At 51.7% G+C, this 26,649-nt stretch overlaps 12 protein-coding genes across 12 annotated transcripts in view; 6 read left to right on the top strand and 6 right to left on the bottom strand.

Annotated features, from left to right (window-relative positions):
• P152DRAFT_468299 (HET-domain-containing protein) overlaps positions 1-266 on the top strand; it is a gene marked incomplete at both ends in the record, with an annotated part of 3,574 nt that extends 3,308 nt beyond the window's left edge. The window contains one exon of the mRNA XM_033680817.1: positions 62-266. Coding sequence (XP_033531296.1) covers positions 62-266 — 205 coding nt within the window. The remainder of the gene's footprint in view (positions 1-61) is intronic.
• Positions 267-1,360: 1,094 nt separating this feature from the next.
• P152DRAFT_156262 (Rhodanese-like protein) lies at positions 1,361-2,539 on the bottom strand. The gene has a single exon (XM_033673970.1). It carries the CDS (start codon positions 2,383-2,385, stop codon positions 1,822-1,824), a length of 564 nt encoding a protein of 187 aa, XP_033531295.1. The 5' UTR covers positions 2,386-2,539; the 3' UTR covers positions 1,361-1,821.
• A 618-nt stretch (positions 2,540-3,157) lies between these two features.
• Positions 3,158-5,242, top strand: P152DRAFT_461346 (endoplasmic oxidoreductin). Its single transcript, XM_033680110.1, has 3 exons — positions 3,158-3,297; positions 3,373-4,964; positions 5,015-5,242. The coding sequence occupies exons 1-3, from the start codon at positions 3,172-3,174 to the stop codon at positions 5,139-5,141; spliced, it is 1,845 nt and encodes a 614-aa protein (XP_033531294.1). The 5' UTR covers positions 3,158-3,171; the 3' UTR covers positions 5,142-5,242.
• A 43-nt stretch (positions 5,243-5,285) lies between these two features.
• Positions 5,286-6,882, bottom strand: P152DRAFT_441525 (thiolase; the record flags this gene model as incomplete). Its single annotated transcript, XM_033677707.1, has 5 exons — positions 5,286-5,991; positions 6,048-6,537; positions 6,595-6,667; positions 6,718-6,767; positions 6,818-6,882. 5 exons carry the CDS (start codon positions 6,880-6,882, stop codon positions 5,473-5,475), a joined length of 1,197 nt encoding a protein of 398 aa, XP_033531293.1. The 3' UTR covers positions 5,286-5,472.
• A 317-nt stretch (positions 6,883-7,199) lies between these two features.
• On the top strand, positions 7,200-10,656 carry P152DRAFT_155872 (P-loop containing nucleoside triphosphate hydrolase protein). The gene is made up of 3 exons (XM_033673967.1): positions 7,200-7,353; positions 7,401-10,086; positions 10,143-10,656. Exons 1-3 carry the CDS (start codon positions 7,334-7,336, stop codon positions 10,386-10,388), a joined length of 2,952 nt encoding a protein of 983 aa, XP_033531292.1. The 5' UTR covers positions 7,200-7,333; the 3' UTR covers positions 10,389-10,656.
• Positions 10,442-13,390, bottom strand: P152DRAFT_403044 (uncharacterized protein; the record flags this gene model as incomplete). The annotated part of the gene is made up of 3 exons (XM_033676686.1): positions 10,442-10,862; positions 10,929-12,927; positions 13,015-13,390. 3 exons carry the CDS (start codon positions 13,388-13,390, stop codon positions 10,442-10,444), a joined length of 2,796 nt encoding a protein of 931 aa, XP_033531291.1.
• Positions 13,391-13,597: 207 nt separating this feature from the next.
• On the top strand, positions 13,598-15,525 carry P152DRAFT_155721 (uncharacterized protein). The gene is made up of 8 exons (XM_033673966.1): positions 13,598-13,836; positions 13,895-13,996; positions 14,048-14,053; positions 14,105-14,184; positions 14,236-14,532; positions 14,585-14,761; positions 14,812-15,220; positions 15,278-15,525. The coding sequence occupies exons 1-8, from the start codon at positions 13,805-13,807 to the stop codon at positions 15,471-15,473; spliced, it is 1,299 nt and encodes a 432-aa protein (XP_033531290.1). The 5' UTR covers positions 13,598-13,804; the 3' UTR covers positions 15,474-15,525.
• A 544-nt stretch (positions 15,526-16,069) lies between these two features.
• Positions 16,070-17,602, bottom strand: P152DRAFT_451851 (uncharacterized protein; the record flags this gene model as incomplete). Its single annotated transcript, XM_033678255.1, has 3 exons — positions 16,070-16,467; positions 16,684-16,896; positions 16,945-17,602. 3 exons carry the CDS (start codon positions 17,600-17,602, stop codon positions 16,070-16,072), a joined length of 1,269 nt encoding a protein of 422 aa, XP_033531289.1.
• Positions 17,603-18,996: 1,394 nt separating this feature from the next.
• Positions 18,997-20,846, bottom strand: P152DRAFT_461340 (uncharacterized protein). The gene has a single exon (XM_033680109.1). The coding sequence runs from the start codon at positions 20,404-20,406 to the stop codon at positions 19,495-19,497; it is 912 nt and encodes a 303-aa protein (XP_033531288.1). The 5' UTR covers positions 20,407-20,846; the 3' UTR covers positions 18,997-19,494.
• A 240-nt stretch (positions 20,847-21,086) lies between these two features.
• On the top strand, positions 21,087-21,963 carry P152DRAFT_509175 (SH3-domain-containing protein; the record flags this gene model as incomplete). Its single annotated transcript, XM_033682614.1, has 2 exons — positions 21,087-21,138; positions 21,280-21,963. The coding sequence occupies exons 1-2, from the start codon at positions 21,106-21,108 to the stop codon at positions 21,961-21,963; spliced, it is 717 nt and encodes a 238-aa protein (XP_033531287.1). The 5' UTR covers positions 21,087-21,105.
• A 1,882-nt stretch (positions 21,964-23,845) lies between these two features.
• P152DRAFT_155940 (uncharacterized protein) lies at positions 23,846-24,725 on the top strand. Its single transcript, XM_033673968.1, has one exon. The coding sequence runs from the start codon at positions 23,939-23,941 to the stop codon at positions 24,464-24,466; it is 528 nt and encodes a 175-aa protein (XP_033531286.1). The 5' UTR covers positions 23,846-23,938; the 3' UTR covers positions 24,467-24,725.
• Positions 24,726-25,276: 551 nt separating this feature from the next.
• Positions 25,277-26,173, bottom strand: P152DRAFT_364297 (uncharacterized protein; the record flags this gene model as incomplete). The annotated part of the gene is made up of 1 exon (XM_033675406.1): positions 25,277-26,173. A coding segment is annotated over one exon (897 nt), but the record flags the coding sequence as incomplete, so codon positions are not given.
• Between the last annotated feature and the right edge of the window lie 476 nt (positions 26,174-26,649).

Below are 26,649 nucleotides of genomic sequence, written 5' to 3'. Positions count from 1 at the left end.
ATCAAGGCCGATGGAAGGAGGCCGAAGAGCTGGAGGTGCAAGTGATGGAGACGAGAAAGAGGGTGCTTGGCGCGGAGCATCCAGACACGCTGAGCAGCATGAACAACCTATCATTTACATGGAAAGCGATGGGACAGCAGACGAAAGCTCTCCAGTTAATGGATGAATGTGCAAAGCTACGGAAGCAGGTATTGGGAGTTAATCATCCCCATTTTCTTTCTTGCTCCGCGGCGTTGAGCGCGTGGCGATTAGAATATGAAGGTTGATACTTCTTTGGGAGGAGCGTATTAGATCTTATCAGTCACCCAGACTTCAATTAGCTTGCTTTCGAATATGCTGAGTGACTCGTTCCTCTACGCAGGGAGATTGCGACGTTATGGGCTGGTGGCCTGTTCTTTCACGCAAGGTCAAGCGTCGAATTAGAGAGATTGGCTGGACAGAGCCAATTTACTTTAAAAACTACATGTCATAATAGTCCCATGACTGTATGGGCCGCAGAAATCGGAAGTTTGATCGGCCGCAAGTACCGACCTGCGTAGTGGAAGTGTTTGAAGTTGCTTCCCATATCACACACACTTTAGACGAAGACTTTCTAGCATTATAGCGGGATCGTGACTTAGATTGGTCATTTTCATGAACCTTTTAAAACGAAAAGACGATGATGGTGGCGTTGTAGCATAGAAATATTGTCGCAGCGTCTGAAGTGCGCTCCGTACACTCTGTGGAAATCAGCGGACTGGCAAACAGGCTTTCGTAATATTTAAGGTAGACATAGTCCCGCATATTGAAAAGTGGCTGAAGAGCGCAATTGATATAAAACTATAAAAATCATAACGTGTGTGGAGAGTCTGAGTTGGTTTGAAGTCAAAGTACCTCCGATTCGCCCCAACTCTCAGCATAGCTGGTGTCCCATCACGCACATGGGGAGGTTAAGCTAACTAAGGCAAACTATGTTGCATGGAAACGGAAACGAGTGTGGTTGCAGGTATGTTGGAGGTGGAAGTAACAGGAATGTACGGTATCAATAACCTGCTTGCAGGCATGCCAAATCCTCAAGTAACGGCGACAGGGGAAAGAACAGTTTCAAACCACGTCAAGATACTTCGGCCCTGACAGGCAGTCTCTCTGATGAAACCTGTGATGAAATTGGACTTGTCCATGATCCCACCACCTGATATTCAGAGATTATGGTAGCATCGAAGGAATACTAAGAGAGTGAGAAGCACAGAGTGGTGTGCTACCCGCGGTCAAAGTCACTTGAGCGATGGAGTGGCCGCTTTCAGTCTGCAGGGAGTTTGGATCCTTGCAGCGAGTGCAATGCGGACGTCTCCAATAATCAATCCGCCGTGGACGCACATCTGCAGTCCATGAATTTGTGAACGATCTCACGTCGTCGCAATTTAGTCGGGGCCGTGATGATGCGATTATGACCTACATCTGGAGTTCGTGGAATGCCATCAAAGACTAGGAAAAGTCGGTACGAAAAGTCCCATTGCGCCTCCGTCCAACGTAGTGCTCTAGCCTTTTATGGCCCAGAGACAAAAAGCCATGCCTATTCTTGAGTAAAGTTAGCACTGATAAGTACAGAAAGCGCTGGCTGCAAAACTCGAGTGTTTGTTATCAGAAACCATCTTGTAAGCATAGATAGCAGGGCATATGTCGATGCCACCGCCCCTCATACGGCTCTTCCTAAAACCACTATGGTGTGTACTCATCACTTGACAAACATTGAAGGAAAGGAAACACGGAGACCACGTACCATTGATAACATACTCGCCACAGGAGACCGAGTTCAGGCCTCCCATGGTCGCTTAGATCGTGCTAAGCCGCTCCCTCGCTGCTCTTCGAATCCGGAGCTCCCTGTGGCTTTGCAACCGGCTTATCGCCTTGCTTGGAGTCCTGATCCTCAACTGGCTTCCAATAGGTGGGCTCGAAAGCATCCATGAACTGGATGTACTCCGGCCCTCCCTTGACCCACCCCTTGATCCCACCCTCAAGCGTGTAGACCTTGATACTTTCAGGTATCCCGTCCTCTTGTGCCCGTTGGGCGACATAGTCAGCAAACCAGCCTGCGGCGCGTGGCCCCCGACTCCCACAGGATCCGCAAAAGAAGACAACTCGAGAGATGCCGGTGACGCCATCACCGAGGCACAGCTTGTACAGCGGAGCGCGGTTCAGGTAGAAGGAGTGAGCAGGAAGGTTCATCGAGCCCTTGATAAGACCACCTTCATAGTCCGTCCTTCTGACATCGACAAGAAGCAGGCCTGCAGACAGGACATCGCCGCCCAGGGTTTGGAAAAGGCGGAGGAGTTCCTCGCGGCCAAACACAGGGGGAGTTGTAGTTGGCGCGGGATATGAATCCCACCACTGCGGCTGTGAAGACATTGTAGGGATTATGGAGAAAATGCGTGATAACAGGCCAGATCTTAAGACTCGCTAAAATTCAGATGCTTCACAACGCTCGCAATATTCCAAAGGCGCAATTCACAAGGGAAATTTGAATAGACGACCCAAATGATGGGGGATGAAACTCATGAAGCAGATTCAAAATGTTGATGCAGAAGTTTTATGGTGTGCAAGGAAATTGAAGTCACGTGCTAGGATTATGGAGACCCACTTCTTGGGCAATATCAGCACGTGACGGCGGCGACATGAACCGGTGATTTCCAATCATAGCGCATCGGAATACGCGAGTCAGGGATGCCGAACGCGACTTCCGCTGTGGCTGACGGGCGTACGGGATCCCAATGGCGATGTCATGCCACAGTGGATTGATCTTGATATCAGATCAATCTGCAACCTGGCTTTAATTTACTGCCGGAGTACTGCTTCCCATCCTGGTTTCTCCAGGTTGATATTTAATCTGTTCACTCTCCGCACTAAGGTCCTTGGAGCTCACTAGCCATGGACCCCGAATAATCTTTGTCAAAGCCCTCGCTGTCCGGAAGGAGATCTCTGTACGCTTCAAGCCGATTCGCCCAAAACTGTAAGTGTTTCCTTTATCCCAGCCGGCTTGAAACGGCTGCCCCGTGGCCTCAAAGAAGAGATAATGTATACTTGGGTGTTGAAAGCCTATATCTTCCTCTTGTTTTCAGTCCTCTCTCGAAAATGGCAATCTATATACAAGACGCTGACATTTGGGCACGGTAGTCACAGGTCGTGTCTGCAAGTATGAAGTCCGCAGCAAGGGTATTTTACCTGGCGGTATTCACCTTGTTAGGCTCTACACATGCTGGCGAGGACGCAAGAGGCACACCGTCCTCCAGCGTGACGGATCCCAGCCCAAATGTCTGCGCGGTAAGCCAAAGAGTCCAAAAAGCGGCAACCGTCGGTCGTGGAGGTCGGCCAGGAACTAAACCATCTTCCTTTCAGTTCGAACCAGGCGCAGTGGTATCAGATGCCTGTGCCACTTATTCCACCTTAGAGAACCTCAATTCGATCCTTCAACCCTACGTCCAATCGATCACGCAGAATACCGACTTCTTCTCCTACTACCGAGTAAACCTGTATAACAAGAAATGCCCCTTCTGGTCCGAAGAAAATGAGATGTGCGGGAATATAGCCTGCGCTGTGAATACGCTAGACAATGAGGAAGACATCCCGTTGGTATGGAGAGCAAGTGAGCTGGGGAAGTTGGAGGGTCCTAAGGCCACTCATCCAGGCAGGAGAGAGCAGGGGGCGCGAGAGTCAGATCGTCCTCTACAGGGCGAGCTAGGGGAAAGTGTGGAAGAAACATGTGTCTTAGAGTCGGACGACGAATGCGACGAACGAGACTACTGCATCCCGGAAGACGAACGAGCTTCCTCCAAGGGCGACTACGTCAGCTTGGTGGATAACCCCGAGCGATTCACAGGCTATGCCGGAGTGGGGGCTCAGCAGGTGTGGGAAACCATATATGGTGAAAACTGCTTCACGAAAGAACCCGCTGAGGTTGGAATCAGCGAAGAGTCCAGTACTTGGGAAGGCAGCCTCTTCCAAGCTCAAGCGGCCCGCGATCTCCGGAGCGTGCTACATGAGCAAGGCGTGCAGCAACAAGTCCAAAACGCAATCGCCAAGGGGAAAGCCACCTCCCAGCTCGACGGACTCGAGTTCGAGGATTCCTGCATCGAAAAGCGAGTCTTCTACCGCGTTGTCAGCGGCATGCACACCTCCATCACCGCGCACATCTGCGCCGACTACCTCAACCAAACGACCGGGCAATGGGGCCCGAACCTCGAATGCTATCTCGCCCGTCTCCATGACTACCCGGAGCGCCTCTCCAACATGTACTTCAACTACGCCCTCCTCCTCCGCGCCACCTCGAAGCTTCGCAATCACGTCACGAACTACAAATACTGCTCCGCCGACCCCGAGCAAGATCGCCTGACGAAACGCCTCGTCCTGAGCCTCGCGGACGCGATCCCGTCCGGCCACGAGATCTTCGACGAGACCGTCATGTTCCAGTCCCCCGACGCCGTCGGGCTCAAGGAAGATTTCCGCAACCGGTTCCGCAACATCAGCCGCATCATGGACTGTGTCGGCTGCGACAAGTGCCGACTGTGGGGCAAACTTCAGACGGCCGGCTACGGCACCGCGCTGAAGGTTTTGTTCGAATTCGACGAGAACGACCCGAGCAAAGACCCGCCACTCCGGAGAACGGAGCTGGTAGCGCTGGTGAATACGCTGGGGAGGGTGAGTAGGAGTTTGCATGCGGTGCAGCAGTTTCGACATATGCTCGAGGAGCGGGTGGGCAGGCCGGTGGTGCAGAATAAGACGCATCGAGAGCGGGTTGAGGAGTCGAAGAGTAGCGGATCGCCGGCAACGAGAAAGAAAGGAGAAAAGGTGGACGATGATGGATATCCAGACTTTTCGAGGCGCCCAAGCAAAGGGTTGACGACCATAGAGATATTCTGGGAGGAAGTGGATTTGGTGTGGCGAGCATATAAGTTCGTGCTGAAGAGCTGGATTGCGTTCCCTGGCCGATTGTGAGTGGTATCTACCCCAGAGGTCTTTCGCTCCGAACTAACAAGACTAGATGGAATATCATCATCCTTGAATCGAGTCGGCTCTGGGACTTTTGGCTCGGATTGCCGATCACGAGGCGGAGCTGGCAGTTCAAATTCCCTGGAAGAGATGCTTTATATGAGAGAGACGAGATATAGATACGCTGCATTGTATTCTGTTCTATAATTCCCACAATAGGTGGTAGATAAGCATGGATGGCGTATCATGGGATATTTCGGGTGCCATACTTTGTCTACGGGGCATAAGAATGCTACTATCGAGGAACTCAGATCACGCACTGTACAGTATTAACCGTTCATAAACAGGGATATGACCTGTTCATACTTCCATTACGTTATTCGGTGGCCTATGGCTCTATCACAATTCCTAGCCGCTTGGAACCTCGCTTAGCAGCGTATGCTCAAATCCCCCAACTCACAACCGATGTTGCCCTCAACCAACCCACAGTCACCGTCCCTGGCTCCACGTTTATTGCAGGTTTTCAATGACAATCGCACTCGCTCCACCACCGCCATTGCAGATCCCCGCACAGCCAATCTTCCCCTTCTTATCTTTCAACACGCCCAGCAAGGTGGTCACGATTCTCGCTCCGCTCGCCCCCAACGGATGCCCCAGCGCGACGGCGCCCCCGTGCAGATTGACCTTCTCCTCCCCCACACCCAGCAACTTCATATTCGCCAGCGCCACCACGCTGAACGCCTCGTTGATCTCGAACGCGTCCACCGCGTCCTGCTCCACCCCAGCGTGCCGCAGCGCCTTGGGGATCGCCAGCGCCGGGGCGGTGGTGAACTTGGAGGGGGACTTCTCCGCGTCGCCCCACCCGAGGATCTTCGCGATGGGGGTGAGGTTCAGCTCCTTGAGCTTGGCTTCGGAGACGAGGACGAGGGCCGCGGCGCCGTCGGAGAGTGGGGAGGCGTTGGCGGGGGTGACGGTGCCGTTGCCGGGCTTGAACGACGGTCGCAGGGATTTGGTTTTGGATTCGTTGAACTTGACGAGGGCTGTCAGCTCATGCAATAGGACGCGGTGGAGATGGTATGACTTACGTTCTTCGGCTCGTCGTCGTGCTCCACCTTCACCGGCGGCTTGCCCCTCCCGGCGCTCACCTCGATCGGTGCGATCTCCCAGCCGAACCACCCGGCCTCCTGCGCCGCGATCGCCTTCTTGTAGCTCCGGATGCAGTAATCATCCTGCTCCTCCCTCCCGAACCCATGGTCCGTCGCGCATTCCTCTCCCTGCAATCCCATATGTTCTTTCTTGTACGCATCCGTCAAGCCATCCTTCAGCACGGCGTCCACCAGAGTCTGGTCGCCGAACTTCACACCGCCCCGCATCCCTTGGAGGTAGTGCGGCGCGTTGGACATGGACTCGGCACCGCCGACCACGACGCAGGAGGCATTCCCGGTGATGATGGTCTGCGCGCCGATGACCATGGCTTTCACGGAGGAGGCGCAGACTTTGTTGACGGCGGTGCAGACGGTAGACTCGGAAAGGCCAGCGCCGATGGCGCATTGTCGGGCGGGGTTTTGGCCGAGACTGGAGGGTGGTTTAGTCCGCTGTTCACGATAGAGCTGTGGAGGAAAGGGATCATACTTTCCGGAGAGCACATTGCCCATGAAGACCTCCTCGACTTGGTCGGGGGCGATTCCGGCCCGTTCAACGGCAGCTATTCGCCAGTCAGGATCATTGTATTCGATATTTTGAACTTGATCTTACACTTGATGGCGTGTGAACCTAGCTGGATTGCATTCAAGCTCGACAGAGACCTACAGCTGCGTCAGTATTGCAATCAATGGCATATCCCAATTGCACTCACCCAAGGAACATGCCCACAGGAGTTCTCGCCGCCGAGACGATGTAAACGGGAGGAAGAGACGACATAGTGGCGTTATGGTATATAGAGTGATAGAGTATATCCTGGGTAATGCGTCAAAAGGAATTCAGAAAGCTGCCAATCTTGCAAAAGTCCTTCGAATAGTTGTTGCGTTGAGATCGAAAAATTGGTCGTCGTCACCTCCTCGAAGATGTGCGGCATCGCATCTCAAGAAGAAGACGGTTGGGGGGGCGACAGGGATGTGGACAGGGGGGCGAACTTCGAGTAACAGGGATAATCCTGCATATATGTTTGCCTGAGGCACCCAGGCTACCATGAACTTTTCCCAGACACTCACCATGCAATCTCAACACGACAACGCGACTGATAATATACGTTGCGCGCTGGTTGTAAAAGGCTAGAGATCTAGGCTTGTATTACGAAACTGCGGTGTCTTCTATATACACGCGCAATTTGTAATCTAGCCTTGGACGCATATCACAGCAGCTGATCGCAGCCATGGACGACCTTTACGATGAGTATGTCACACACATCAATTGATGGAGCTACGAACTGACAATTGCAGGTTCGGCAACTACATCGGCGAGCCGGAATCCGAATCCGACGAGGAGCAGACAGCTGTCCCAACCGCCGATGCATATGTCTATGACGAAGAGGAGGAAGAGGAGGCTGGACATGACCAGCAGCTCATGGAAGTGGACGAAGAAGGGCCTTCAAATGCCGTCGTCTTACACGAAGACAAGCAGTACTATCCGACAGCTCAGCAAGTGTACGGAGCAGATGTCGAGACGATGGTACAAGAAGAGGATACCCAGCCATTGTCCCAGCCCATCATTGCGCCGGTGGTGCAGAAGAAGTTCACCTTGGAAGAGACGGACCTGCCGCCGGTGCTTTACTCCCGGGACTTCATGGCGGATATCATGAACTATCCGGACCAAGTGAGGAATATTGTCCTTGTCGGAGATCTACATCATGGGAAGACGGCATTCATTGACATGCTTGTCATGGAGACACATGCGATCCAAGCGAGACTCGATAGACGGGTGGGAAAGAAACGGGACGAACAACTGCGATACACAGACACCCACAACCTTGAGCGGGAGCGAGGATTATCGATCAAGGCGTCTGCGATGAGCTTGGTATTGCAGACGACCAAAGGCAAATCCAATTTGGTCAACGTTATCGATACTCCCGGACATGTCAACTTCGCAGATGAGGTTGCCGCATCTCTCAGACTGGCCGATGGTGCTATCCTCGTTGTCGACGTCGTCGAAGGCGTGCAAGTGACGACCGAGCTAGCCATCAAGCACGCCGTTCTCGAAGATTTGCCCTTGACGCTGGTAATCAACAAGGTCGATCGGCTCATCCTCGAGCTAAAACTTCCGCCCTCCGATGCATACTTCAAGCTGAAGCATGTCGTTGAGGAGGTGAATACCATCATCGAAAACACGGTTCCTGGCCGAGGCGAGAAACTGCGATTAAGTCCAGAAAAGGGCAACGTCGCGTTCGCATGCTCCACTATGGGCTGGTGCTTCACTCTTCCTTCGTTCGCGAAAATGTACGCCTCCAATTACCCCGGGCTTAGTTCGGACGACTTCACGATGAGGTTATGGGGAGACATCTTCTTCAATCCCCGAAGCCGGAAGTTCACGCGAAAGGGAATTGAAGAAGGGGCGAAGCGATCGTTCGTGTCATTTGTCCTCGAGCCTATTTACAAGCTCTACTCCCATGCTCTTAGCGAAAGCCCCGAAGACCTGAAGGAGACCTTGGGAAGTCTTGGGATTGAACTCAAGCCGTCACAATACAAGACGGATGCGAAGGAACTTTTGTGCCTTGTTTGTTCCCGGTTCTTTGGGCCTTGTTCTGGTTTTGTTGATATGGTTGTTGATCATATCCCTTCTCCCGCCGATGGAGCAAATCGATTCCTCGACCGGTTCTACACCGGCCCAACCGATACCAAAACTGCGGCCGCTATCCGCGATTGCGATCAAGATGGTCCATTAATCCTGCATGTCACCAAGCTCTTCAACACCTCCGATGCGTCAGCTTTCTATGCTTTCTGCCGTGTATTAAGTGGAACCGTGCGTCCTGGCCAACAGGTTCGCGTCCTTGGAGAAGGCTATACGATGGAGGACGAGGAAGACATGGTTACGGCAACCGTGTCCGACGTGTGGATATCCGAGGCACGATACAACGTCCCCACAAGCGGCGTCCCCGCCGGAAACTTTGCTCTTCTGGGTGGCATCGATAACTCCATCGTCAAATCCGCCACCGTGGTAGCGCCCAAGCTCCCCGAGAACGAAGACGCATACATCTTCCGGCCGGTCAAGCATTTCTTCGAATCGGTGTTCAAAGTTGCGGTGGAACCGATTAATCCCTCCGAGCTGCCAAAGATGTTAGACGGCCTCCGCAAGATCAACAAGAGCTACCCGCTGGTCACGACGAAAGTCGAAGAGTCCGGCGAGCATATCATTCTGGGCACGGGGGAATTGTATATGGATTGCGTGCTCCATGACCTACGGCGCTTGTACGCCGAGATCGAGCTGAAAGTGTCCGATCCGGTCACTCGTTTCTGCGAGACAGTCGTCGAAGCCTCAGCGATCAAATGCTACGCGATTACTCCGAACAAGAAGAACAAGATTACCATGGTGGCCGAGCCGCTGGATGACGGCATTGCAGAGGATATCGAATCTGGAAAGGTCAACATCAAAGACCCGATACGCAAAGTTGCCAAGTTCTTTGAGGACCATTACGGCTATGACCTGATCGATTCTCGCAATATCTGGGCGTTTGGACCGGACGATATGGGGCCGAACATTCTACAGAACGATACGCTGCCCTCGGACGTCGATCAAAAACTGCTGCGTGGTGTGCGAGAGACCATTCGACAAGGCTTCAGTTGGGCGGCGAGAGAGGGCCCATTGTGCGAAGAACCGATCCGGAACACCAAGTTCAAGATCACGGATGTATCGCTAGCGAGCGAGGCGATCTTCCGTGGAGGAGGTCAAATCATTCCGACCGCAAGGAGAGCGTGCTATAGCAGTTTCCTCATGGCAAATCCACGGTTAATGGAACCAGTCTACAGTTGCCGAGTCATTGGTGCCGCGGATGCGATCAAGGGCGTGTACACTGTCTTGGCAAAACGAAGAGGGCATGTGCTGCAGGAGGAACCCATTGCCGGTACACCACTGTATCACGTTAAAGGACAAATTCCTGTCATCGACTCGTTCGGTTTCGAGACCGATCTAAGGGTAAGTTCAAGTCTAAGACTGTTGATACAATTGTGTTTTGCTAATTCTGCCATTAGATACACACCCAAGGTCAGGCTACGGTATCTTTGGTCTTTGACAGGTGGCAGACTGTGCCCGGTGATCCGCTTGACAAGGACATCAAATTACGTCCTTTGGAACCTGCATCCGCTCAGGCTACTGCTCGTGACTTCGTCCTGAAGACCCGGCGCAGAAAAGGATTGGCGGAAGATGTCACCGTCAGCAAGTTCTTGGAGCCCGAGCTTTTCAAGAGCCTCAAGGAGTCCGGCATCTTGGACAGCTGAGCAACCGAACCCGCGTAGCAGACTCTATGGCGATGGGTTCCGCTCCGACTTCCTCAAAAGTCGATCATATTGCCGAACAGCTCCGTTTGGAACTCCTTCACGATCTCTTGGGCCTTCACGTATACCCCGGCTGCAAGCATCCCAACTTTCTCCCCTTGCAGTTCCCCATTTTCAACCTTGTCCAATATATCCTTCGCCCACTGAGAGGTCTCCACGAGCTCCTTCGGGTGTGACGACACCAATCGACGATGGTCCTGGTTGGCTTCGAGCAGGACAAGGATAGAAAATAGCACAGCTTCCAGAACGACCATCTCGTTCATGGCTGAAGCACGGAGGGACAGGAGAATGTCCCATAACTCCGAGGTTATCTGTGGCAATGAAACATTTGAAGGCCCTGCTGCCTCCACCATGAGAGCGAGGGTCTGGAGGAAGATCGGGAGGATCATAGGGGAGAATCGGATGTCTTTTTGGCCACTGCTCTTTGTTAGTCCGTCAAACCTATCTCACTAGCAGGGGGAAATGGGAATTCATGTATCTTACAATGCCTGTATATGACCCCACCACCGTGCAGTTAGGGGAAAAAAGAAGTCTTCAGCCACCACCTTCGCAAAATCATTCACCTTGGGTTTCGGCCGCTGCCTCTTTGCCAAGGTCTTCGATGAGAATGTCCGCACCTTGAGGGAGTCCGGACCGCTCACCTCATCCGCCGCCTTCAACGCGAATGGCTCTATTATCTGCCGTTCAACGGCAGATACAGCCATGTTCAGTGGCCTGGAACTCGAAGCAAGGGCTTTACGGACTCCCTTCGGAATACTTTTGTCATCTGCGAACTTCGCTTGCCTGGACGGCCCAGCATTTGATGTCGACCCATCGTGTTTCAGCCCCGAAAGCTCCAATGCCCCTAGTCCCATCGCACTCAGGATCGTCAACCTCTGACTGATCGAGTAATCTCCTTCAAAGAACGACCTCGCGAGCCACTGCGCGGACCTCGACGGCTCGGCCACCGTCATCGCAACGACGGCCTTCTGCCGCAACTCGCTGAAATTATCCAGATCAAAATGATCCTGCATCCCGATCAACACACTCAACAACTCCTCCGTCCGATCTTTCAATTCCGCTCCAAAGTTCGCTTTCCGCCGGATCAGCCCCTCCGCGGACTCCAGCATCAGCTTGTGTCGATCGTAGTTCTCACTATCGTTGAGTCCGGCGATAAGGTTGCGGATGTAGACGGGCGGGCGGGGCTTCTCGCGGTTGACGAGGGTGGGGTCGGGTTCGGGTTCGTCGGGGTCGGAGTCGGCTTTGGCGTAGGGAGTGATGTGGGGGGTGTCGGGGGAGTCGAAGAGCTTGATAAGCTGGGGGCTGGAGCCGCCGATGAGGCGCTCTCGGAGTGGTTTTGGAGAACTTCCGGGTTCGAGTCTTCGCGTTACAGGCTTCTGTGTCGACTTTTCGGGTTTTGCAGCCCTTGGTGAAGGGGCAATGGCGGGCTTGGAATGTTTCAAGTAGTCGTTAACCTGCTCGAGAGGAGCCACGCTATCCTTCACTTCCAAGAGAGAGTAATATTTCTTAGCTTCCGCGCTCTTGAGCTCATCATCATCAAAATCCATTTTATTTTCGGGTTTGTCAATCAACTTGGAAATTGCCATGCCAACCACCATCCCCAGCCATCTTGCTTTTTGAGAAGTCGATGCCAGTCGATTCGAGATGCCGTTGATATGTGCTGATGATCTTCCAAGTGCAAAGAGTGCCGTTTTCTGTGAGCGATGGATATACCCGGCGCAGATGAGCTCAGCTTGTGCCAGTTGTTCCTGGTGGAGAATAGGCGCGTGTTTTATGTATAGCTTGTCGCCAAATTGCTCCTGGGATTGCTGTAGAAGGGTTTGCATTCGTTCGTTGTCTTTGGATAGGAGTAGTAGCAATGTCCGTAGTGTGACAACCGTGAAGATTTGGCGTGAGTTGAGAGATTTGGTGACCATATCGACGACGTGGTCTTTTAACGAGTCGTCATCCCGTACGACCCTTTGGAGTATTGAAGATGCTAGAGAGATGGCTCTGAATATATCCTCCTCTTTAGATGAAAGTGTATAGGGGAATAGACGTGACAGCCAGGTTACTGTGGTTTGGAGGAACTTCCGTTGATCCACTTTTGGAAGAGCGCGAACAAAAGCCTCCACGGAAGATCCATCTTTTCCGCTAGTGAATAGGATATGGCGGAAAAGACTATCAGTGAGGAGATCGGAGTATCCCAGAGACTGAGCCTTGGTCCAAAGCTGTCCTGCGGCGATGTATTCATCCCCCCTGCTTTCCGTCCCAGTAAAAGTTGCAATTCTCCGAGACAACCATCGGGAATATTCGCGACCATCTCCGAGCCAGCTGCCTTGACTCTCAAGACCACCCTCTCGTAGAAGGTCCTCAGCCTCAGCGACGGCAGAAGGGATTCGGCCAGAGCCAAGTAGCTGAACGTATTCCCGCCAAAGGGCTTTCCTAGTTCTTTCGTCTTTCAAATGGGCTAGGATCGTTTTGTGCATTTGTAATAAAACATCTTCTGGGAGCAGTGCCCATTTCAGGAGGTCCCTCAGTCTCCGGCATTGATTTAAAGCATCGACTTTCTCGCTCTTCGACGCCGAACTCTTCCCTTTCGCGCAGTTCGTCTTGAGTGAAGCAACAATCGCGCCTAGGCCAGTGATACTTCGGAAGAATTCGACAAATAGCCGCTTCTCATACGAATATGTTTTTTCTTCTGCAAGCAAATCCCAGAAATTTGATATCGTATGGGATAGGAGCGTAGAAACCAATCTTGTGTTTGAAGAATTTGGGACTTCCTTGATGAACGAGAGGTTTGGGCCATCTCGCAGACCCTCCAATATTCCGCGAAGTTCATCTGCGCTCGGCTGATTCGATAATGTAGCGATAATTCCATCTAGGGACAATTTGCCCTTCGGTTCTCCTTGCTCTTCAGGCTTAGGATGGATCGGGAGGTCCTCCAATACCTCGATTTTCCCCATCTTGAAATGGTTCGGGTGTTACCGACGTAGATGGAAGATGATAATTGCACCATGCCCCTTCATCTGAAAACAACGATTCAACTTTAATTACTTGAAATAGACAAGATCGTGATTCAAGGCTGACTGTCGGTAATAGTCGAAACGCTGAAGAGCTGCAGGTTGATGTATCTGATTATTCTGAATTCAGGGTTGAGGCAGCAACCCCATTTGTCACACATCTAATGCGGACCCGTAGCAACCTCCAGCTTCCTTAACAAATAACCTTGAGTTATCCCGTTCTTAATTCGACTCCGTGAGCCTACACTAAAGCGAAAATCGAGATAGAGAATATTTTAAATCTGCTGTGGTTCCTTAACGACAGGTTTGCTTGTGTACGTCTGGCAGCCGCCAAATCTACGATGAGTTCAACGTTGAATGGGGACGAGACCCATTCACAACGATGGCAAGTACTGATAATATACCTCATCGGATTATCGAAAAAAATCTTGCTAATAAGCATATTAGGGAGCATCTGAAGCGTATTGTCACGCGTCCTGGCCCATTTACGTCCTCAGCGGCCGCCCTAGGTCTCGAGACCTTGGAGACGCTGGAAAGGCTCAAAGTACTGTATGTTGTCATCGCGCCATGCTTGAGGGATTGAAACTCATATTTTTCCAGGGTCATGTATGTGCTACAGCTGTGTAATCAAGGGGAATATCTTCTAACCTGAAGTAGAGGTGCTGGAGGTCTAGGTTGTGAGCTCCTCAAGAATCTTGCTCTCTCCGGGTTTAAAGACATTCATGTCATCGACATGGGTAAGCCTCGCGTTCTTTGTGCGGTCTATCAAGATTGATTAAGTGTGATAGACATTATCGATGTGTCCAATCTGAACAGACAGTTCCTTTTCCGTCACGCAGACGTTGGCAAACCCAAGTGTGACGTGGCCGCTAAGTTCGTCGAAAGGCGAGTTCCTGGCGTCAAAATCACACCGTATTACGGCAAAATCCAAGACAAAGATGAGAACTACTATATGCAGTTCAATGTTATCATATGCGGGCTTGATAGCATAGAGGCAAGACGGTGGATTAATGCTACAGTGGTGGGAATGGTGGATGAGAACAATCCAGATTCATACAAGCCTCTCATTGATGGCGGAACTGAAGGTGAGATATATTGCAGTCAGCGTCTGAAAGGAGGCTGACAATCCTTGAAAAGGTTTCAAAGGTCAAGCAAAAGTCGTGTTGCCCACCATGACTTCTTGCTTGGAGTGTCAACTGGACATGCACGCTCCACGAGTTCAGGTACCGCTGTGCACTCTTGCAACCGTACCACGGCAGCCGGAACATTGCATCGAGTGGGCCCATATCATTGCATGGGAAGAAGAGCGGAAAGGTAAGGTTTGGAGTGCACTACTCTTGAGGTTCGAACTAAAAGAGGCATAGGGGACATGCTTGACACTGACGATCCGGATCACATCAGTTGGCTCTACCGGCGAGCGCTCAACAGGGCCCAAGAGTTCAATATCTCAGGTGTCACATACAGCTTGACCCAGGGGGTTGTCAAGAACATCATTCCAGCTATTGCTTCCACGAATGCGATCGTTGCCGCTAGCTGTTGTAACGAGGCGCTCAAGATTGCAACAGCCTGCAATCCGTGTCTGGGGAACCTGGAGGATGAGGAGGCCAACACTTATATGATGTATACCGGGGACGACGGCATTTACACTTTTACCTTCCGTCATGAGAAAAAGGATGACTGCCCGGTCTGTGGAACGCTTGCGAAGGAGCTTAATGTGAACGAAACAAATACGCTCGCCGAGTTCCTGGAGGACTTGGCCGCAAGGCCAGAAACGTAAGGATCCGCAACCCCGAAAGGACTATGGTGTAGCAGTATTAATACGTGTGGCAGTCAAATCAAGAAGCCCACCATCCGAACGAATGATAAGTCGCTCTACTATCCCTCTCCTCCAAGCCTTGAGGAGCAGACAAGACCAAATCTGCTGAAGCGGCTGACGGACCTGGTGGAAGATGGTGAGGAGATGGCAGTGACTGACTCGGATGGATCTATAACTTTTAAGTTCAAGTTGGTATTCTCATCGAAGTGAGAGATCACATCAGGAATGCCTTCATGGTTTCATGCATCGATGGTACTACAGATAGTTAAAGCCCCTGCAGGACGGGGTGGTGGTAGGGCGTTGTTGCTGAGCTTTCACCCAATAGACTGCTTCAGCCAATTTCGGATGTCTGAAACGAACTTTGCCTGTGCGAAAATCACAATAGCTGGCCTAAATTTTGATGATGAACAACGACCGGTAGCTTGGTGTTGTACGATGAGAAATGAAACATCCAAGCTCTGGGGCTTTAACGCGACGCGTCTGAATCTTGCGATACCACGAACTCCGCCCAGCACGTTACAATCGTCGACCATGCCACGCGTGCTCTCGACTTCAACTCTTGTCATGAAGCAGGTAGCCGTCGGTAAATCTGTCATATTAGGACAAAATCCAGGGATCAAAATATTATACCATCCGGATTCCTACGGATAAGAGCCCAGAAGCAAAGGACAGTAAGTGACGCGTTCCCGAACACTCTCCACGACCAGCGCCTAAGATGATACCTCAACCCGCTGAAGTACCTTGTGTACGATAACCATGAAGGCAATTAATCGACCTGAGAATGCTTTTACATGAAATAAGACATATTATTCGAGTTTTATTTCGACAGAGGCTAACTTAAACCATGCTGAAGCAGCAATGAGGCTAGTCCGGGAAGCACGATCTACTAGTACCATGACGATACCCCGACGACCTGTAGAGAAGGGGACCCGCATTTGAACCATGATGTTCAACCTCCGGTTTTGAATCCTCCCGTTCTGAAACCCATTGGCAGTTGCACCGCAGTTCTCCCCTTTAGTGAAGGGAACAATATCGAAACTTTTTATACCCAGGAAGAAATCAGCACATCCGCAGCAACCAGACAAGAGGAGGAAGGATGTGGACCCCAAACAACCCGACCACAGCACCGAAAGACCGCGATACGAAATGAACCCTCCATGAGTCGACGCGCCTTGGTAGCCGCGGCACAGTCGAAGAACAGACGCTGGAATATAAAAGTGCAAAACCATAATCGGGACGGTATGGGTGCCTCAGGGGATGTGCTCGGGCTCTGTGCGAAGGTTGAGGAATAGGAGAAGGACCAGAAGCATGAGGCAGGTCTCCGTCAAAGTCCTTCTTGAGAGCCTTGCTATGCCTGCGAGGCAAACCATAAGGGTCAATGACCCTATCAACATGACGTCCCTCCGCAGCTTAGACTGACGACGATGGTCGCCGCCAACACGACGGGCAACCACGACTTCATAGTAGACCATGATGCCACACACAGCAAGAAAGACGGCAAACAGCAACAGGGCAAGCAGCCATGTCCACAAAAGCCAGGAATTACCGGCACCCTGCTGTGTTTCTTCGGATACCTCTTCCGATTCTTGGGGGTCATTGATCATGCTGAATGATCGTTGACGATGACCAAGACCTAGTGAAAATTCAGTATGTCTATCACGATAAAGTCGAGTGGTCTTACCAAGATTTTGTGCCGAGGTTTCTATCGAGAACTCTCTGGGTTGACCTTCCGGCTCATGGACTTGGACAACCTGGATGACCTCAGTACGTGAGCGAGGCCGAGACGATCTGCTCGATCGTGGCGGTTTTACGGAGCTGCCGTAATCTTCCTTGGTGACAGTTCCAATCAACCCGGCCAAGTCCATGTCTCTCTGCCGCTGCAGTTCTAGGTCCGCATCCCTTCTACGCTTGCGTTTCTTTGCTTCGATATCCGATCCACTGCCGTTGGTAGCTTGGACTGAAGAACTTCGAGAAACCAGATGCTCATCCAACTCCCTCTTACGGGCTCTCAACGCCGAATAATATGACCTGCTCGTTGGGTTGGTGCTTTGTGGGGGGGGTGAGGGTGTGAAGACAGATTCGCTCGGTGTGCCAGCAGAAGATGACTTTCCGTTCGGAGTCATCTTCATGCTAGCACGGTTAATAGCAGTGAGCGTTCCGAGGTCTTTGCAGGAGTCCCTCGACCGAAGGCAGTAAGCCGTCCAACTTTGGTCGCGATGGAGACTGGGTATGGACGGCGTCCCAGTCGAACCAGAACTGGAGGTTGATGCTGTGGCGAAGGGACTGTCAGTCAAGCTCGTGAAGCTCTCTATTGTACACGCACTTTGACGATCCGTCATTGTGTCAGCTAGCAAGGGCTCTTACTATCACCAGAAAGGGCAAGCTCGCCTCGAGAGGCACTAATATATCCACCTGGGACAGTCATGGAGCAGGAAGAGTCATAATTTTAAGAGGTGGAGAGTAGGCAGGCTATCTGCTACTAGGCGGTGAAAGGACCGCTGCCCAAATCCCTTGGGCCGATATGGCACCCTGTGGCGTCCTCGAAACGTGGCGATGCTCACATTGAGTCTTCGGGAACCAGTCTCTGGTGCTTAAGGGTTCATCCGTACCCGACACTGCCCACTTCATGGACATGCCATCGCCCCGATTGAGCTTGCGGGTGGTAGTTCTATCTGTTTCATGAGTCCTAGTCCAGCAATCAGAGCAGACGCAGTCCAACCAACAATGGGGCGATGAAGGGATGCGGAAGCACCTCAATGTGATTAGACTGGCAATGGGTTCATGGGGTGCTTGAAGAGAGCTGTGTATGAGATAGTTATTACCCCGGAAGTTCCCAGGCATCTTACTGAGGTGAAGGCGTGGACCACAGCAATATTCGAGATCCCAGGTTCACCTCATTCCGATTGATGGTATCTTCTACGGCTTTCGTCACTCTTCCAATTGATCCCAGGTACGAGAGAAGATTCATCCCGGCCTGCTGTCGTCGTCGGATTCGGAGGGGGCCATGTCGAAAACGCGTTGGGGGTCAGTAAGTCAGAAAGAGCATTCGTCCTTTGCTCTACCTCAGCCGCAGTCGTACCCTGGTGGTACATTAGGACAGACGAGGGATAAGATGACCTTATGGCCACACGAAGGGCTCGTTAACCATTTGCGGGAATATGAACTTGGTCTGCGGGGTCAAGCAGTTAAAGCAGGCCCTTGCGCCCCGTCTAAGCCCTACTTGACTCTACCAGCCTTTTCATCGACCCCCACAATGATCGACATATGGGGCATTGGTTGTGCAACGCAACGAGGGAGTCTAAGCCGTGTCCAGAGACTCAATGTCAATGGAACGAGGGGACATTGGCGAAGCCTCTCAACAAGAACTAACACCGTGTAGTCGGCGTGGGGAGACCCAAAATCGATGAAACGGCAATCCAAGCCTCAATCGTCTTCCCAATGATATGCCATCCCTTAGCGCCCGGCAAGAGCTGCTGGTTTCGGGACAATTCAACATTTGAGTATCGCTGATGGAGTCGTCATCTCTCGCCATCCCAGATACTGCCGATACTTCGTTAAATATGCCTACAGTTCCGTATCAGCCATGGCAGGGGGGTTGTGATACAGTCTGTCTTCCCTCTTTCGGCCAATTGAAATGACGGCTCAGCGCAACAGATTGTGCATGCGCAATTCATCAGGGCTTATGACAATGGAGAGACCCGATCCGTCTGGCCCTTTGCTTTAACTGAGAACTACATGTAGCTGATTCTAGTTCGCCCGAATAATTGGAAACAGCCTTGATTCTCGCATGTAGTGGCCACGCGAGCGTCATCCAAAAGAGGTTGATCAACATACCCCGACCTATTCTCCTAGGTCTCCCGACAAATCAGAAGCGGAGCGCGTACAAGGGAAAGCGAGTGCATTCTGAATTGATCATGTCTCTTGATATGCATGCAAGACGACCTGCAGATGGTTTCCTTTTACCTATTTCATTAATCCGTATTTATCAGGCTGCATTTCAGCTGTGCCGTCTGTCCTATCGTGGATAGCCAGGCATTGAACCAACTCTCATGGCTGGGAGCTAGCCTTGCGGCAACATCACATTATCGATGGGAGCAGTTCCTATTGCATGATAATATTTGCAACCATATATAACTCTGCCGTAAAGGATCTATATTGGTATCAGCAGCAGAGTCGCGATTCGATCAGAGGTACGTACATGGACACGCATCCCTACCCTTCTGACGCCAATTTATGCTCGTTTGAGAAGCCAATATTTCTGGATTTTCCCCTGCCTTGTCTCTTCGACTGTAAGTCCACATTCTGCGAGCATTTCCTCCCACTGTTTCAGGTAGGTCATCCGCACTGTCCACTGAAGGATCCTCTTTTCCACCTCACCGTCCGCTGCTTTCGTTTCAAACACGAACGAGTCCGTTCGACAGCCTGTCATCGGGTCAATCTGCATCTTGGTTGGATATTTCGTCATGCTCATGCCGGGGTGCTTTTGAGAGCGGAAGCAAACCGTCTCATCGGTGTTCACAGTCTCAATTTCTTCCGCTAGCTGGTCGGAGATGAACTCGTTCAAAATGCTGAGCATGAGCCGACCGTGGTCGGCGTTCAGACACCTCGCCGTGCCCTTCAGGAATCGTCGTAGGTCCTGCTCATCAGTAATGTGGCTCAGTCCGCCTGCGGTGAACATAGCGAAGTCGATTTTCCCAAGAAGTCCTTTGTCGCTGAGCGTCTCCCCAAGATCTTCGGCGAGAATTTGAAAGGTCTGAACATCGCCAATCTTTGCTCTGGTATCCGTGCTGGCCGAAGTGGCGCAACTGAGATCCGCGAGTTTTGCGACGGCTTCAACAAGCATGGATGCCGATGGCTCCAATAGAAGTATGTCGAAGATGTTTCCATGGAGTGTCTCCTCCGCCCGCATGGCCTTCACAAGGTCAAGCGCGGCACGGCCCGTTCCCGTACCAATATCGAGGATGGCGAATCGGTCTGAGGCGGATTTAACGTGCATGTCATTCATTTGATTGACAGCGAGGCGAATGTCTTCATTTGTGTTGGAATCGCTGAACAGTCTGGGAATAAGCATGTCGTAGAATTCAGGATATACGGCATCTTCATATGCCTCTCTAGTTGGAAGCTCGCCGTGTTCCAGAGGCATGCTGTACCAAAGTATTGAGGCTAAACTTCAGTAGGATACTTTGAAATCACGAAAGATGAGTTTATTGATGCATGTAAGACCGTGAGATATCTTAAGTGTCAGCGATGCCGAGGAATACTATATGCTATCCAACTGCTTCAGATCCTAAAACCTGGCACGTCGAACAGTGTTCTAGTTCCAACCTAAATGCAGTGTCCCATTGAACCCCGACGTTTGCAGGTGATTCCGAACTTGCATACTGTACTCCGTACTAGAAGGGCATATGGAGGGCTGGAAGCATTGTTTTTCGTAGCAAATTCCAGATTCATGATCCTTCGCAGCGTCTTGAGAACATCCTGAACAAAATCATACTTTGCAGTAAACTTCCAGTAAAAAATCAACAAATAATGATATTACGACATCCAAAGCCATGATTGCATATCGATGAAAGTTCCGGAAATTAATAACTAGAGTAAATAGTATTAAGGTGGTTGTGGAACCACCGGAAGAGCAAATCAATCTACACAGCCCTGACCACCTCCGAGAGGCGAGACTACGACGAAACCCAGACGCCGCGTCATGATGCACATCCTTCAATACAACGCAAAACCATCACCTTCTTCAGCGATTATTCTCCAATCCGCAGTAAACATCAAAGTCTTTTCATTTCAAGGAATTGTCGAATAGTGCAAAATGGGATTCGAAGAATTCGAGGTCGCCATGACCAATCGGTCAATCAGAACAATCCGCTCAGTATGTCCTCTCAATGAAGTCGATTCGTTCCCTTCAGATGAAGATCTCAACACACGGCTAAACGCGCCTTGTATCCTTCTCCCCCATGGTTGAATCGACTCATCGCATGTTCATTTTCCATTGGCTGACTTTGGGTTCTAGGAACTAGCATATCTTGCAGACAACCACACCATAACTCCCGACCAACTTAACTCGATTCTCAACCAGCTCCCGAAAGAGAACATACGCACCGGAACAACACCAGCGATATCCCCACCGCCCACCAATTCCTTCTCCAATCTCTCGGTGAATCCCATATCGGAAAAGTCCACCGGCTACTACAACCAAGACACATCTGTTTCCGGCGTCGCCCCCCCCGCATATCCCGGTCCAAATTCCGCTTCCGGTCCCCCGCCCCCTGCGTCTTCCGCACCCATCCTCCCTGCCCTAACACATGCCACCGCTCTCTACGCATACACGCCCACCGATTCCGGCGACCTCGCCATCCAAGCGAACGACCGGATCGCCGTGACCGAGTATATGAACGCAGACTGGTGGAAGGGCCGGAACGAGCGGACCGGCGTGGAGGGCATCTTCCCACGATCCTACGTGCAGGTCATCGAGGAGAAAGGCGGTCCGAGTATCGCGCCCGGATCCGGCCAACCGAATCACTCGAATAACTACGGCAACATGCCCCTGGACGTCAGCCAGCAGGGCAATGGGGAGGGGAAGGCCCCCAACAAGGGGCAAGAAATGGGCAAGAAGTTCGGGAAGAAGATGGGCAACGCAGCGATATTCGGTGCTGGTGCCACGATCGGGTCGAATATCGTCAACGGGATCTTTTAGAAAAGGCAGCTGCATCTGGTCCGCAGAATGTTGACTACACGGCGTTCGGACGGAGTAACAGGGGAGTTTCTACTATTACGCTATGAGAGACTGCTACATGGCTATATTTTAGTAGGTCAGCTACTGTAAATCTAGGAAATTCGCACGCCGCTGTGTAGGCGTGCATCTTACGCGCGGTTTATCCCCTTCCCTGGGAGGCCCATTTAGAACGGAAGAAATTAATGACCTTGAAGCGTTTCCCCAGGCGTCGAAAACCTTCGAGTATTACTTGCTTTTTCATTTGCCTTTCAAATGATATGAAATTCCCTTGTTTCCTTTGGTCAGTTTGGTCTGTCGATACGATTCTCCTCGACAGGCTGGAGGAGCACGTCCAAGGCGAATGACCCTTGATTTCTCCAACTCGAAGTCCCAGACGGACTCCCTTTTGCTTGCCTAAACCCTAACGAAACTATAGTCACGTGTTACACACTTCCTGAGATGCCCTTGAGGCATAATTATATCCTCAGCCCTCGGGGTATGAAAAACTCTCGATCTTTTTTCTTCTCGTCTTACTTTAACTAAAGTATCGTCTTATACTCCTTTAATTAGGCGACATAAAAATCACGGCTCTCCTTAAGGCTGGCTGGGGAGGATGTCACGGCGAAGGGCTCAACTTCTTCCCATCTCTTCCTCTCTCCTCCCAGATGGCTAGCGAAGGGGATATTAGCAACCAAAGGTCCTGCGGCATTTTGCGAAGTTCAACCATTCCTCTCTCATTTGAACAGTACGATCTTGGTCTCATTATTCAACGAGAATAATATTAGGCCAACCAGTGAAGAGCTATTAGGGCTTTGTTGGGTGGTGAAAGCAGCAGCATTCCATAGGGGGCATTATTCTGGCGACCAAGACCTTTTTTAGTTAACATCGGAATGCATCTAGCCACCATCAATGCCCCCTTCTCACCGACTATCATTCCTTACGTCTTCATTTATTGCTGCTTTGGCGTTCTAGCACCTTTTGTGAGTGAATTTCTGCTTTTCAGAGTCTTTGAGTATCTTTTCATGAAACATCCTCATGGCCCAGTCTCAGATGCCTAGGTACTTGCAACTGCGACGAGCACAGCTTTGAAAGAGAAGGCGGCTGTTAGGAGGTGGGATTGGAGAAACTACGGTGACAGAAGCAGAAGAGCTATGGGGGAGAGGGTACAGAAGAAGCCCCGAATATATTTCCAGAAGGACCCAATATATCACGCCCACAGACCGGAACCGTTCTATTCCCACCGGATGTGGCCAGGCACAAACCCGAGGACCTCGAATCGTATATCCGATATTGTCTCCTCACGGGCTGGCGACCAACGAAATTGGAATCGACCATCCAGAGCCTACGGCAGGCACAGGCGATCAATTTCCGCCTCCGAATCGTCTTCCTCTAAATACCACTCTCGCGCGCCCTTTGGCTATCAATCCAAACCTGCCGTGTCCTTCTTATGGAGCTTTCTCCCTTCTGACGCTTGCTAAACCCATCAGCCAGCAGGGAGGCTAGCAGGGAGGAAGCCAACCGCCAATACAGGTACTCCCTGTTGCTACCCCTTTGGTTTCTACAAATATGGAGCAACCATTTGGGCCGGACTTACCTCGACGCATGGCGGGAATTTCCGTGGAAACGGAGCGACCTCCCCACTGAACTGCCAATACCATTTGATCAAGTTCGGGCCCATATGGGGGGTAAGGTTTGATGACTTCGAAAGCTTTTTCTTTAGCCCGTTTGAGCCGACACCAAACAATCCCCGCAACTTTACCACCGAATTCATCCGCTCAGGCCGTTTCCATGCTCTATCACAATGTCAAGTCGCAGTATAATGGGTATTGGTGTGAAGCATGGGTCCTCACATCTCGTCAATTGGAGAACGGTTATGCCCTCGAACAGGATATCATCCAGATTGGGCCAGAAACTGTTCGTGGTAGTATTGAGGGCATAATGCCGATACTCTCTGACGATGAGTACCTCAGAAGCCATTAGTCCAGGATCAGCCTCCTTGTGGAACCTCAAGCCACATTTCCACCCCCTCCTCTGGGGCCCATACGATGTAATCTATCCCGAAACCTCACAACGCTGGAATTTACCTGACCCTACGACCACTATGCCGCAACGCGGGCAAGATGTGATCCGCTCGCTAGTGGATGGTCGGGTCGGTATCGTGCGCCAGGCACCCGGAAGAGACTACTTCGGCTGCAAAAGGCAGGATCGCACTACGGCCAATAACTTGATTCGTCTATTCAGGCATGACGATCATCGGGATCCTGCTATCCCAGCTGGCTTCGAACTGGACCCTTGTGGCATAATATTTCGCCAACAAAATCCTTATCGGCAAGGCAGCGGTAGCAGAGGCGGAGGCGGAGGAGGATCAGGCGGAAGAAGATCAGGCGGAGGAGGGACCACAGCACCAAGGACCACAACGCCAAAGACCTCAACGCCAAAGACCACAACGCCAAAGACCACAGGGACGGGGTGGGGACTACAATAGCGGGACGGGTAAATAAGAACAGGTCATAAATGGGCAGGACGGGAATCGTAGGTTTGTACTAGTTTAGAGCTTGCTGGTAGTGATCGACCATCCCTCTCAGGGATGGACGTGGAATTTTCATACTCCTATCTAAATTCTCTTAGAAGCTTATCAAATGTTTCGACCAATTCTCGAAAGTTCCGGTTTTAGAATTCAATCATTTGCATCGGCTAACCTCATCAGTTCCGGCCATCTGTTTTCATCCCATCCAATCCAGCAGACAACATCGGCCAAGATAACTCTTAAAACGCAATCCGCTGCCAAGCCACTTCTTTTCATGTCGTCCCTTAAATGTGCCTCCACTGCGTCCAGCGCTCGTTCGACAAGGTGGCCTTGTTGCAGTGTGTTATCCGTACTTTCGATGAGGCGCAGCGCTGTATCCAAGTCTTTGAGCAGGAACATGCGTTCGAGTTCTGTTGCGGCATGCGACTTGGTTTGCATACTAGACGTAGGCGTCCGGTAGAAGCGTGACAGGTAAATTAGGATGGCATACTCGCCGGTGACCTCTGTGTGCATGGCATCGATGTCCCGGAGAAGGATTGAAGTCGACGACACCGCCTCGTCTTTCCTCGGTTTGTCGGCTTCCTTCTTCGACTCTACGGGCACTGGCACCGGGGTTGGCGCTTCGATGAATTCGACATCCAACTCGGCCTCGTGGATGTACTCGCGTACCATGCGCTCTGCTCTGGAGGCACGCTCCCCCGAAGGAGCCCAGGGATCGGATGCGGGGAGGAAGACCATCATCTTCTCCGTCCTTCCTTCGGCCAAATCAAGCACATCGGATCGTTTCCCGTAGAACCTCTCCCAGGAATTTTGCTCGCTACTGCGATTCTCCGCCCCAAAGGCCATGATAAGTTTCTTGGCTTCCTCTCCTCCATGGATGGTCTTCCGTGCCTCTGACTTGTCTCGAGCAGTGGCACCCTGACCCCAGATCAAGTTCTCATCACCGCTGACCCATGTTCCGATGTGCCGGAACGTCAGCGAAACGCGTGCTCCGCCCTCGGCCAGTTCGGCAGAAGATCTATCGATGGGAGCACGCTTGTCCGGCTGGATTCCATGAAGCCAGGTCGCATTAGTGTCTGGGCCGAGGACAAACAGTGAGTTATGCGGCATAGGCACGCGCTGGGTTACTCGGTCGGAAGAGGATGTGCTGGGAACTGTAGAAGGATGTGATTCGGCTCTAGCAATGGTGGCGATTTCGGGTTTTTTCGTCCGCAGTCGCATCGTCCGCAGCGCCCCGAAGCTAGCGTTGACAATCTTACTCCCATGGACGATATCCAGCGTCTTATCGCTGTGTTCTGAGATGTAATCATTACCAGATCGATAGAGCTGGATGAGGACGTGGTTCAGCGGGTGTCCTACGCGTTTCTCCGCTTCCAACCGGATCGCATCCACCGAGGGAGAAAAGGGCATGAGGGGGAGCACATGGTCGCTTGGATGGCGGTAAATTGGATGCGAGCCGTCATCTTGTGATATGCCCTGGACGCAGACTAGCCGTGGAACTTCGCCAGTTGCGTGAAACATACGCTGCCAGCGAACTTCAGCACAGAGGCGGGAAAATATGTTGAAGGACGAAAGTGTAGGATAGAGGGCTGATTTAGATGGCATAAAGTCGTACAGGATCGATGAATCGCCTGTGCCAATCTTGTCGCCAGGACCAAGCGTCGGCAAGTTGGAAAGGTTGGGATGGTGACGGCGGTTGTGGTGGCTAGAGGGGCGTAAAGCGTCTTCGGTCGAGGGAACCCGGTTCAGGGATTCCTTGCTTCCGGAAATTCTGGTCTCGTTCGCTCCAGCCGTATGAAAGCTCGATACAGTGGTGGATGGAGACGTGGGAGACCTGGGGGGCTTTCGATTGATTGGACCCCAGCTGCGAGGTTGCTCTACAGGCGTGAGGGCGACAAGAGATCCATTTCTCGAAGCACTCTGAGAGCCGGGTAATGATGCGGATCCGGATCGCTCATCGGCCATGCTTTCTCTGCTCTTCTGCTGCCGAGTCCGAATGTGCACACGATTTGGAACATACTCTCGGCGTTCATCCTTCAATTTCGCCTTTGCCTTCTGCATTTCCAGGGCAAGCAAGGCGGTTCGGTCACTGTGCCTCCGCTCAGTTCCGGGATGTTTGGCCATGGCCTTGTCCCTTGTAC

Source organism: Eremomyces bilateralis, assembly GCF_010015585.1.
Source record: "Eremomyces bilateralis CBS 781.70 unplaced genomic scaffold P152scaffold_23, whole genome shotgun sequence".
In the NCBI taxonomy this organism is placed as follows: Eukaryota; Fungi; Ascomycota; class Dothideomycetes; order Eremomycetales; family Eremomycetaceae; genus Eremomyces; species Eremomyces bilateralis.
This window is presented reverse-complemented; position numbering and strand designations above follow the sequence as displayed.